Raw genomic sequence first — 12,411 nt, forward strand, 5'->3', positions numbered from 1 at the left:
GGTGAAAGCAGACTTGGAGGTGAAGAGAGTAACATTAAAATGCATCAATAACTGGTGAACTCAACCCCTTGCTTTATCTGAAATGTATGGCTTTTGTGTGCATTTTTCTTTGGAAACGCAACTCAACAGATTCCTTGTTTACAATACTCTGCTATGTAAACTTGTAAAAGCATCTGAAACTCCAAACATACTTCTTCCCAGCAGTTTTGAAAATGCTGTTTTGCATAATGTGGTAAGAACAGGTAAACTCCCCTCATTTCTGCCTCTCGATCCCTGTTAAGAGTCAGAAAAAGGAAGGAGTGACATCTCTGTCCATATCTGCCTCTGTAAATTTCTTTGGAGAGTAGTATCCCCCTTTTAACAGTATTAGTTACCTTCCTACGTAGTCAGATTAATATGTCATGTCATCAAAAACTATGGTGAAATATAGTTGCTTTGCTTCCTTGCATTTAGCATATTGTCATGAGATAAATGCTTGAAAACACTGGCTGCATTTCAGCTTAGGTTTGTTCCCTTTCTGTGAGAAAGACAACTCTGGTTGTACTTACACTTACCTTTTTCCTCCCAGCGGTATCTAGACTGGATTCTTGTCCCCACAGTAACTAGTTCACTTTGGGTGTGTTTACACAGTATGTTCTTCCAAGACGTAACCACTTCTACCTGCTGGGGGACTGTGCACTGAGAAAAGGAGCTAGCATACTATCCAAAGTTCACGACACAGTAGTTATATTATGAGTAAAACCCCACCAAATGTCATTAATAAAACTCTGGAAAATGTTCCTGCAGATTTCCATGCCAATCGCTAAGAAGAGAATTACTTCAAAGTAAAATAAAATTTAGAAGTGCTGTTGATGTGAAATCAAAAGTAAGTAGTGCTCCACTAAATGTAACAGAACAATGGCTGCCTTTGGATGTAATGCTAAGCTGTGATTTAGCACTTAAAGGACAAGCCTAGCCACCTCCTGGGCTCTCCTGCCATGCAGCTGATGTTTTAAATTAACCAAGGCTTCATGTGTTGTCCAAACCAAGGATCATGGTCTAACACTACTTATGCTTACCTTCAAAACTAAGAACTGCAAACCGTGGGTTACGACGTGGGCCTGTCTAACCATATATAAGGGTCTGGTGACTTCTGTTTCAGTGTATCTGAAGATGTGTGCATGCACACAAAAGCTCATACCAATGGCAAACTTAGTTGGTCTCTAAGGTGCTACTGGAAGGAATTTTTTATTTTGTTTAACCATAGTTTGTGTTAAATCATGACTCTTGGTTAACTGTGATCCAGAGTTAACTATAAGCAAAAGCAAAAGCTTCCAAACTTCTGCTCTCAGGTGTGTGGAAGCGTATGTGCTAGCCCAGGAGGCTAGGCTTATTCTCAAAGCTCCAAAACATGTTATGTCTGAATGCAGTCAACCTTTGAGATTGGTAAAATAAAATGGTTGACTATGCAACTTAAAACATGTATTTTTGTTTTAAAAATGTTTAAGAGAACAGTTGCATATGGTCATTGCTTACAGTGATCATTCATTAAAATCCACTAAATGTTGTGTTTTGCCACAGTGGTAGAAATGTTCTGCAGCTGTTCAAAGCCAAACCATTCCAACTCGAGACTCCATAAATAGGCCCTAACCCGTCACAAAACAAAGCACCTAATGAGAAGCTTTTGAACTCCATTTAGACATGGAACACCAAATCCTTCAATTTGACTGAGGAGCTGCGATTAAAAAGGGACCTCAGCTGGCTCATTTTACATAATACCCATGTTAAGAGATATGTCTCAGTAAGTGAACATACATTCTGGAATTTTAATAATGCACTGAGATGTTCAGAAACAAATCAAATATTCTGCACATTGTTTCATTAAAAAAAACTGAGTAAAGTATAATTTTCTTTATTCCTTTTACAGAAGTGGTATTTAAAATGTACACACATTACACTGGCTCATAAATAAAACTTTTTCAAAAAAAACCCCCCAAAACTAAAAATTACCATAGTAAGTTACAGCTAAGAATTGTCTTCATATATTACAAAGCAGTAGGAAAAATGATGAGGCTTGGTAAAAAGTGTATGAAAGTAGCATTTTCCTCATTTCATAATTATTTATATGAAAAATTCCCCCAAGAATTACCGCACAGTATGGCAATGCCAAGTTCCACCAAATCTGATGTCCAACAACATTCCTTTATTTGTCTAAGATGAAATGCCCTATTATGTACAAAAAAAGTTATTCTTCAGTTTGTCACAATTTGTTAAAAACAGTGCTCTATTGCCTACGGGTAAGAAAGTTCATTTCTCAACATGTTTTTTTTTTCAGTGTCAGCCATATGTACGAATAATACAGAAATATTGTGAAGAGACAATATCTGTAGGATCAAGGATGAAAATTCTCCTGTTTTTATAAACATAATGCATACAATATGTAGCATATTTTTTGTAAAAAGTCCTAAGACAACATAGCCTAAAACACAAATACTCTTTTTTCCTATCTTCTAAGAAGCATAAATGGATGCTCTTTTCACAATGAACAATTAACTTTCTTTTGATTTCACATTGGTTAAAATGACAGCATCTATATACAAAAGCAAAGGCTTTCGTAGAGAAAATTAACCCCAAAGTATTTGTACACCTGAGCCTGTACTTAGTAAGAAAATTGTGGTTGATCGCAATGTCTAAGAAAGGAACAGAAAAGGTTCTTGCATAGCAGGGTGAAGTTAAACCCAAGGAAAGCTTATCCATAATCAGATAAATTCCAGATCACAGAAGGGCAAAATTGTGAATTAGTGCAAAATCTAGTTAACACAGGTGTAGAGCTACCAAAACCAACTGCTGCTGGTTTATAATATACATATTTAGACTGTCATCAACAGCAGGCGTGATTGGTTGGGAAAGCAATTTTTAAAAAAATCTGCAAAGCCTCTCTGTCTGTTGGCTTTTATCTTTTTACACACCTTTCCTAGTAAAGAAGCCACAAAAATGAAACACAGTTTTGAGACTGTTATTTATCCCGACATGATCATTTGCTCCATGTTATCTCACTTAGCAATGGACAATGACAACTCGTACACAACTCCTTCATCATCAAGGCAAAAGTTGTGGCACCACAGTAGAATTTTATTACATTTGATTAAACATAAGGAAAACCATGCTCAGGGGTTCGTCCACCTTCCTACTTTTCCCTTCCACACTATCTCAGGATTGTTTACAGTTCAGAACAAACCTCTGAAACCTCATGAACAGGTTAGCGAACATTCAAAAGACACCTACATCTGTGGAGAGAACAATGATCTCCATTTATTTTGTTTCATATACATCCATATTTTGAATTTTTAATACAAAAAGGAGAAGGGGAAAAAATTAGAATCTGACAAATGTTTACAAACAAGATACCTTCGAATAGATTTTACTCGTATCAGTCCGGTGCAGAGTAAATGACAAATTGTACTGTTATATTCAAGGCAACAAAGTCTGTAGTACATGACCACTTAGCCCAACTTTTATGCAAGCTTAATTGTTTTCTTCTACCATGAACGATAAACTCATTGTTGATTCCCAGTTTGTTTGTGCACATGTGTACATAGCAGCTCCTTTCATAGAAAGAAAAGACATTTAGAGGTCATCTTGTACTTTTACCTACAGGAACCATGGTAAGATACAGAATGGGTTACATATAACCAGAGCTGGGGCTTATAAGAAAGAAAGAAAAAGCTGACAAATGAGGGCAGCAATAAAAAAGCGTCCTTTTGCAACAATAAATAAATACAGTCAAAACTTCTCTGTGTGGACTTTAAACCAGCTTCTTCACTGAAGAACAGATGTGGCATTTCTATGGGGTTAGGACTTGACCCCATTTTACTGTATCTTGTTTTCTCTCGCTTGTTTTCCTCTCTTGTCCTTTAATAAAACGTTTTCCTGTTTCTGTCACAATTTGATCTTGACAAGAAAACGATGCTGCTGAATTTCATTCTTTTGTCCTTTGGACAAAATCAAGCCAAGAATATAATCTGATGCGACTGATAAAAATGCAGTTTACATCAAGACTTCTCAGGACGCCCTGACTTAAAAACCTCTGGCTTTTCCAATTAAAAAATAAAAATAAAAATAAAATTCAGACAACCAGATTCTTGCTCTTTGTGTTAGGGTAACACGTGGAACTTTAAGAAGTTGTAGACTGCAGTTTGTTGTTATGAGACCTGCAGAATGCAGAAAAGGGGAACAATTAAGCACCCTTCATTTAAAGAGATCTCAGTTGTTTCAAGTGGATGCCAAGGGCCTGCCACTCAGCTGGAAATGCAGCCATGCTGCTGTTCCCGTTCCATCTTTCGTAGGCAAACACCATATACAGAAAGAAACTTCCTCTATATAACCACTTTCAGTTGTGTATAAAAGCACATGATGTTCAATGGAAATATAAAAATAATAATCCAGAAATGTCACATGATACTCAGAGTGAGGTACATATTAATTATATGTAGCCAATTTACATTGCTTTGGGAGGTGTTTAGAGAAAAGTATATTTATTGGCAGAACATGAATTTAAAATATCACATTTTTGTTAGAATTCATCAAAACCTCTTTTGGGAGTTTTTATTAAAACTGATATTACATAGCTTCCATTGCTATTACTGGACTTCATTTTGACACAGTATTCAAAGAACGGATTGTTTTATTTTCCGACATAGCTGCTAGCCAACGGCAGCTTCCACATTAAAGCGCAGTTTAAAAGCGAACAGCAAGTATGGATTTATTTTTGTTTTTAAAAAGTGATTTAATGACATGGTACAATGAAAATGTAAGCCAAACATCCAGTTCTGATTCCAGTTAGAAAGGTCAGACTAAAGTTATCACAATCTGCAAAAAAAGAACATGGGTGGTGTAAATGAAGCAGCAATGGGAGTCACAGCCAAACAGTAAGTGCTGGTAATAAAATAAAGGATGAGACAAAACTAATGACAATCTGAATGAGTGTCGCCTCAACTGCTGCTTTCTGCTCATGTTACTATTTCCTTATTTTGGCCTTGCTGGAGAACTACCGCAAATGAAATGCAAGAGCACCTTTTGATATAGTAACCATCAGGGAGCAACGCTGCTGCGGCACAAGTAGACCTTCTCAACCTTTATGCCACTGATCTTTAAAGCAACGGGAAGGGCTGGAGCAGACACAGACAGCATCTCTGAGAATCACCCTCATTCCCCATTAAAAGTGACTCTCATTCTCCTGGAACCAGGAACTCTCCATGAATTTCTTCACTAGAAGGAAACCAAGCTTACGATTAAGTCAGCGTTGGGCCCTTAGATCTCCTTGGTTTATAACCAAAGAGTTCATCAGCAGGGACTTCATTCTGCTGCATTTGTAATATAAAATGAAAAATCTTTAGCACCTTCACCAGGAAGCAAGTCCCACTAATTCCTGAGCACACATCCCGAGACTGATAGACCTTTGGGGGCACAATCTGCCTAGGTAGCCAAAAAGGGTTTTTGCTTGACACTCCCAATATTCAAACGAATTTTACACCCTCCTCATTATACCATACACCATTTTTGATTTAAACAAAACTGCTCTGTCATTTCATGAGGATTGCACAACTGGTTTGACAAAACCTTAAGCTAGTCGTGCACTCATTCTACGTTCACTGCTGAAGGTTTACTTTCATGGCAAAATGCACGGGGAGAACCAGACATTTAAAAAGTTGAGCATATAAATTGCTAGCAATAAACATGTATGCCATGCACACTTAATAGAAAAGCGTGCTAAGGGGGGGGGGGAGGCTACTTACCTGCTTGCTTTGAATCCTTTTAGTTTCTGTACAAAGAATGATTCGAGAACCTCTGCACACTGATAAAAAGGGGAGTCACTTGGATTGTAGTAACGACAGTTATCAAAAATTTTGGTCATGTCAGCCACAAACTCGGTCACCTTCTTGTAGTAACGTTTCAGTATTCTTTCCTCCATGGTGGAAAGGTCTTCAAAGTAAACAAAGGGTTTTTTTAATTTTAAAAAACAAGATGTCAGTAACCTATAGAATTCATCTCATACACTGAAAACAAGTAAGAAAAGCAACACTTTATAACAGTTAGTAACAGGAAGGTGGAGTACAGAACAGGGTGGAGAAGGGGAGGGGAATGTATCATCATTAGCTACAAATATGCAGATTTTAAAGAAATCCATGAAGTCACTATGGAGAATTTAATAAGCTTGCTGGCATTCCTAATGGAGATCACTTGGTTTTTATACCCTTAATTTTCAGCTTTGGCTTTCCTTATTTTTTTATCGCTCAAAGCAATTAGTGCACATAAACTTGCTAAATTTGCAGCTCATCTACTCCTGCTGATTGCTCCTTATTTCAATTAATAACCTTGGTTGACTGCTTCAATTAGTTGTCACTGAAATGCACATGCAAAGGCACAAAGAGCAGACTGTGATAAAGGACCCAGTTCTGTAACTGCCATAGTAACAACAGAGAATGAAATGAAAATGGTGAAAAGGAGATGAGGGTAAGCGGACACCTTCTTGTGATAATAATAGAAATAATGATAAATAATAGTCAAGAAATAGAACCATTTCTCAAATTCTACGTGAACAGTATTTCCTCAATATACACTTGCTATCACGAACTATGCAAAGCTTATTATTATTATTATTATTATTATTATTATTATTATTATTATTATTAAAAACTTGCTCTGTCCTTGCACAGGCTTCTGCTAGTGGGACTCGTTAGTTGAATCCTGCATTTTGAGTAGGAAATCAGATTAAAATATGCTTATGTAGGCCCAAATTTATTCCTAATTCAGAATATAGAATTAGCACATGAACTTTAACTTATTTATGGCACAACCTGCCAGACATTAGAGCTAGGCCAAGCACAGATGTAGATTTATCTATGTAACTAAGACTGCTTTACTCTTTAAGTTAACGGTGCTGTTGCACAGAGGTCCTGCTAGTCGTCTTTCCAGAAGCTTCTGGCTGGCCACCGTGAGACCATGTTGCTGGCCTTTGGCCAGACCCAGCATGACTCTTCTTTTGTTCTTAACGTCAGGATCTCTGTTAGAAGACTTTAAGGCGTTGGGGACAGGGTATTTGAAAGACCATGTTCTCTCACATTTGTCACCTCTGCTCCTCTGCCTTCACAGGCACCACTGACTGGGCCACAGAAGAGGGCCTGATACGGTGGTGGCATCAAGGATGAGGACTGCCCTTCCACTCAAAGTTTGGTTGGCTCCGTGTTTTATAGCAATTACTCCAGACATCCTCATTTTGTCAGGATTTTTATTCTAACTGGCTTTTTGTGTTGCACTGTTTTCTAATTATTAGTTATGCTTTATTCCAATGTTGTTACAATTTAATTTTTAATTTGTGTGTGTACACCCACCCACACCCACACCATATGGTGAGCCACCATGTTGACCCTTGTAGTAGAAAAGTGGGATGCAACTCTCTCTTTTAAACCATTTTAAATTGGTTTTTAAACAAATACAATAACCATTAAACACTTATCCAGCAGTACATCGAAGGGTGCATGTTTTATCCATTGTCTCTAGACATGCACTTACACATTCAACACTCAAACATAATTACTTAATGTAACCGCTCCACTGAGACTATTGAATGGCTGGTATAAGGAAGTCTTGATTTTGGTCATTAACATAGTTAAAGAAAGGGGTCCACGTTTCCTGGAAGGTGTCACTCTTTGTTGTGCCTTTAACTGCTCTCCTGTGCCTGGTAACTCAGAAATTGCTATATCCCAGATGTTATTTTTTACAAATCTCTTTAAGGAATCTAAATCAGGGGTCAGCAAACTTTTTCAGCAGGGGGCTGGTCCACTGTCCCTCAGACCTTGTGGGGGACTGGACTATATTTTGAAAATAAAAATAAAAATGAACGAATTCCTATACCCCACAAATAACCCAGAGATGCATTTTAAATAAAAGCACACATTCTACTCATGTAAAAACACGCTGATTCCCGGACCGCCCGCGGGCCAGATTTAGAAGGCGATTGGGCTGGATCCGGCCCCTGGGCCTTAAGTTTGCCTACCCATGATCTGAATAAATACATCATTTTGATCCGTGGTAAGCTACAGAGCCGTATGAAAATTTCTTTGGCTGCCATTTTTTTCGCAGTGACTAGGCAATAAGTCCCACCATATGCAATGGCACATACTTCCAGGTATACATGAACATGATTGTTTCTTTGGATTTACCCTTCTGTGTGATGAGCATATCCTGGTTAACAGATCTGTCAATGAAAGGCAGCGTATGTAATCAAATCACGTGGGAATACACTTACCCATCGGTTCTTTGATAACACCGTAATAATCTGGAGCATCATTGGGATCTACCGGTTCTAGGAATGGCCATGCCATCTTGTGAGCCTGTTAGGAAAAGGAGATATTCAGTTCAAAATTCACTTCATTCATTAAGATGAACCTCATTTCACCCCAGGTCTAGTGGGCTGGATCGACTGTTGGCTGTTCCACAAACAAAAGGGCTCCTTCCATTCACAGATGCTACTCAGAACCAGCAGAGGCTCCAGCTAAAGAAGAAGGGGGAGGAGAGATTATCTTTGCCGATTCCCTTTATCCCTTACCATCTCACACGCTGTCTCTGAGCAGCTTCTTGGGAACACAGGGAGATGCAAGAATCGGCAAGAATTGTCTTCCCCTTCCTACAGTGGAGCATCACTAAGCAGAAACCAGGATCTAACTCTGTGTGTCTGAACTGCATGGTGTTGGGAAGGGATATATGAGGAGATATTTATGGGGCAATTGCTACCTACTAAGTAGCCTGCTCTGGCTTCAGAGGGAGTTTTATGTACTCAAGAGTGCTTTTCAATTCCATGCATTTAATGAAATTACATTGCCAAAAGATGTATTAGAACCGGATTTAAATATGCTGGTGGACTAAATTACCTTACCTGTAATGACCGTAGCACTCTCTTCAGCCCCTCATAATCTTTATCAGTCAAGGGACTGAGTACTGTCATGGCATCTTCAGTTGATTGACACTGCGGACAGACATACTCATCAATGAGGTCTGCCTCACTTTGCAAAATACCAACGCAACGTCCATGATACCAGTTCTGACACCGGTCACAGCCAATGTAAAATCTGCAAGATCCCAAAAAAACCAGTTAACCTTTTCATGAAAATAGTCCACTGGTCAGAAATCTAAACCGGGTAAGAACATTTGCCTCTTGAATTTGAAAGGAAACATGCTATAAATGCTAATCAAGCTACAGTACATGTTTACTGAAATAATTATAACAGCATTCCATTGTGAAGAAAAGTTACCAAAAACCACCAGAATGCCTATATTACGCAAATCCAATTGGAAAAAAACATGTAAACATAATAGGCCGTATAGTAACAATTGCAAAGCTATTTACTCAAAACTACTTTTCAAAAATTAGATACAGCTTCTTATAATGCCATTATAAGAAGCAGTATCTAATTTTTGAAAAGTTGTTTAGAAGAAAAACTACCAGCATCAACAACATTTAATCTCAAGCAATTGAAGTATCTACAGACCATAACAGCTTGCAAAGCTGAAAGAAACAAAAGTGAAGCCAGAAATTGTACATTTTGCATTTGCAAACAGAGGTGTTACCAAAAGTAATAGTTTGCCCAACTATTTTTTAATATAGCTATATTCCTTTAAAAATGGTAATTCAGAGTCCTGCAACACATTAAAGGGGTATTCATAACAATAACAGACTTAATACCACTCAGATACCCTTATCATATTCAGTTTAAACAAAACATAACTTTAATTACAGTAAGTTAGGAACCCCTACTAGCTATTACCGTGTTTCTCATATTATAAGACATGTCTTATATTTATTTTTTCCTCAAAAAAACACACTATGGCTTATTTTCAAGGGATGTCTTATTTTTTTCTTCCTCCTCCTGCCACGGCCAGCATTGCTGCTGCGCCTATCACTATGTCTTATTTTCGGGGTATGGCTTATATTTCTTGAATGCTTAAAAATCCTGCTATGGCTTATTTTATGGGTATGTCTTAAAATATGAGAAACAGGGTATATTTTGTAGGAAATGTGCTGTAACAAATCAGTAAAATTTGCCTGCTTTAGAATATTAACTTGTTTTATTAGAAATATTGCAAACCCCACTTTTCCTGAAATTCAAACACTCATCATTTTGAGCAACATTTCATTTTTAAAAAAAAGTCACATCACAACATATGTGGAACATTATTTCTTTTTTGTTCAAGAAACACATTACCAAATTCAGAGCAGTTTGCTACCTATATATTAAATAAGAGGTTCTTGTCAGAACTCACTGTGACTCATCATAAGGTGTTCTGCAGATACAGTATAATTCCTCACTGCTGCCCTCTTGTGCCCGTTTACACTCATTACAGATGTACACATCCATTTTCTTAGCCTCCTTTTCTGTGATGCCAACACATTCTCCATGATACCAGTTAGTACAAAGATCACAGCCAATATAGAACCTAAAAGTATTTACAATGAAAATGACAATGTAATTGTCATTTCAAATGGCATGGCACTTGCTAACCTGATTCCCTGAAATGTTCTGATTTCATTTTCCTAACTACATCAACCTACCCTTCCACAGCTAACCTCTGAAGCTAATGTGGTGGACATAGTTCTTCAGGGCCTAGTTCAATAAACAGTTGTATTTCTTAGAAAAACAGGTTGGTTGATATGCACTGAATTCTGAAATATGAGAATGTCTCAACTGTGAATGCACAAAGACAAGGCCAAAGAAAAAGATATACATTTTCAAAACTGTGCAGCCAAGAAGCCACTTAAATAGAGGCAAATTTTTAAGATTTGAAAATGTCTATCTCCATTTATAAAAAACAAAGCACAGACACAATTGGATGTTAACAGGTACACTAAAAAAAAGCATGCATACCAGCCATGTGTAAAATACATATTGGTATAACATGACATGAAGGGAAATGGGACAAGTGGATGTAAGTTTTAAAATTTCTAAGAAACAGCCTAAAATCGGTGGAATTTGACTCTTTAAAACTGAAATGCTATTCCTTCAATAATGTAAATTCTCAAGACAACACTGTGTGACAGATCAAGTATGGTATGGGTAAGGCATGAAGTAAAAAAAACACCACACAATTCTACAACTATCTCTCTCACACTGACAATTTTGCAAGTCGATATCATTTGACTGCATCTAAACTCAAATGCGACTACCAAAGGTTATGGAGAAAAAAGAGCCATGTCTGTGGCATACTGTGTCAAACCACAGTCTGACGCTCCAATTCTTTCCCATTCATCCTGGTTTGGGGCAAACCATATATCCAAACGGAAAAGCTACGTTTTGTGCCTATCCTATACAGTACACTGGGATCATAAAACTAGGCTGCAGAGCTGGAGATGTACTGTGTGCCTTGAAACAAGAAGGGAGGGAAAGAAGGAAAATGCAGCCAGTACGGGAAGAAGGAGAATGTTGATTCTTAAGGGCGATTCTAAGCTCGTTCATGTGCCACCAAAGCTGGTTTGGTGTTACATCTTTAATGAGCTTCTATCTCAAAGCTAATTTGAGTATGCCTTCAGGGTGCCCTCTCCTCGTGCACCATGTTAACATTTTTATTAACGTTATGGGCTGAATACCTGCAGACTGATCGGCTCCAACATAAAACATTGCTGCACAGCAATGCTTAGTATATATTCTGTTCCCTATCCCCAGCTTATAAAAAGCCCCCCCCCCAATAGCTTGGAATTTATTTACTACGGGTTCAATGCTCCCTTTGTAGCATTGTTGAGGAACTTCTCCACTACAGATTTTTCAAGCGATATCTCAGTTCACCACCTTTACTCCTGGCTTGCCTTCCACTGCTGCCACAACAGAACATCTACTGAGCCTAAAGAAACAGTTTTGCTACAGGATGGACAGGCATACACATCACAAGGACTGCTAATACCAATGCACTATGGCTTGGATCCAGGTAGCATGAGTGGAACTCTGTTCACACAGTGGGGCTTCTCTACCTCTCCTCCTCTGAGCATCCCCCACTCAATTCTGGATAAGTCCCCTCCCCATCAGGAGCAGCAGAGAGGCAGCAGTAGAAGGAATATCCCATCACGAGAGCAGAATTCTGCTCTCCCTGCTCAGTATGCAAGCCTATGGCTCCTGACAGATTTGCTTCTCTTACGTTCTGTCAACCTCTGAGAAGACTGAGCATATTAAGGCTATGGGCTTGAACTGCAAGAAGCCTCATCCCTACACTTAGCATAATTCTAGCATAAAAACATATACAGAATGTGGTATGAATCACCAGCTCTCTTTCATGCCATCACTGAAACTTTTTTTTAAAAACTAATCCAAAGTAACAAAATGGCTTGACTAAAATTTTAATAACCTGCAATTCGTAAATACCAATGCTGCTGTTCCATTTGTGCAG

General features: G+C 38.1%; 1 protein-coding gene across 13 annotated transcripts in view; it reads right to left on the reverse strand.

The window, feature by feature from the left end:
- Positions 1-1,875: 1,875 nt before the first annotated feature.
- BPTF (bromodomain PHD finger transcription factor) overlaps positions 1,876-12,411 on the reverse strand; it is a 69,501-nt gene continuing 58,965 nt past the window's right edge. For 8 of the 13 annotated variants that reach the window (XM_035103997.3, XM_088662974.1, XM_088662971.1 and 5 more), the window contains 5 exons: positions 10,300-10,473; positions 8,915-9,107; positions 8,288-8,372; positions 5,775-5,961; positions 1,876-4,190 (listed from right to left, as the gene is read on the reverse strand). In XM_035103997.3, coding sequence (XP_034959888.3) covers positions 4,154-4,190; positions 5,775-5,961; positions 8,288-8,372; positions 8,915-9,107; positions 10,300-10,473 — 676 coding nt within the window. In that variant the 3' untranslated portion in view covers positions 1,876-4,153. Of the gene's footprint in view, positions 4,849-5,774; positions 5,962-8,287; positions 8,373-8,914; positions 9,108-10,299; positions 10,474-12,411 lie in introns of all 13 variants that reach the window. The other 5 variants (XM_035103998.3, XM_035103996.3, XM_088662976.1 and 2 more) reach the window with 3 other exon arrangements.

This window comes from Zootoca vivipara, chromosome 2 (genome assembly GCF_965207765.1).
Source record: "Zootoca vivipara chromosome 2, rZooViv2.hap1.1, whole genome shotgun sequence".
Lineage (NCBI taxonomy): Eukaryota > Metazoa > Chordata > Lepidosauria > Squamata > Lacertidae > Zootoca > Zootoca vivipara.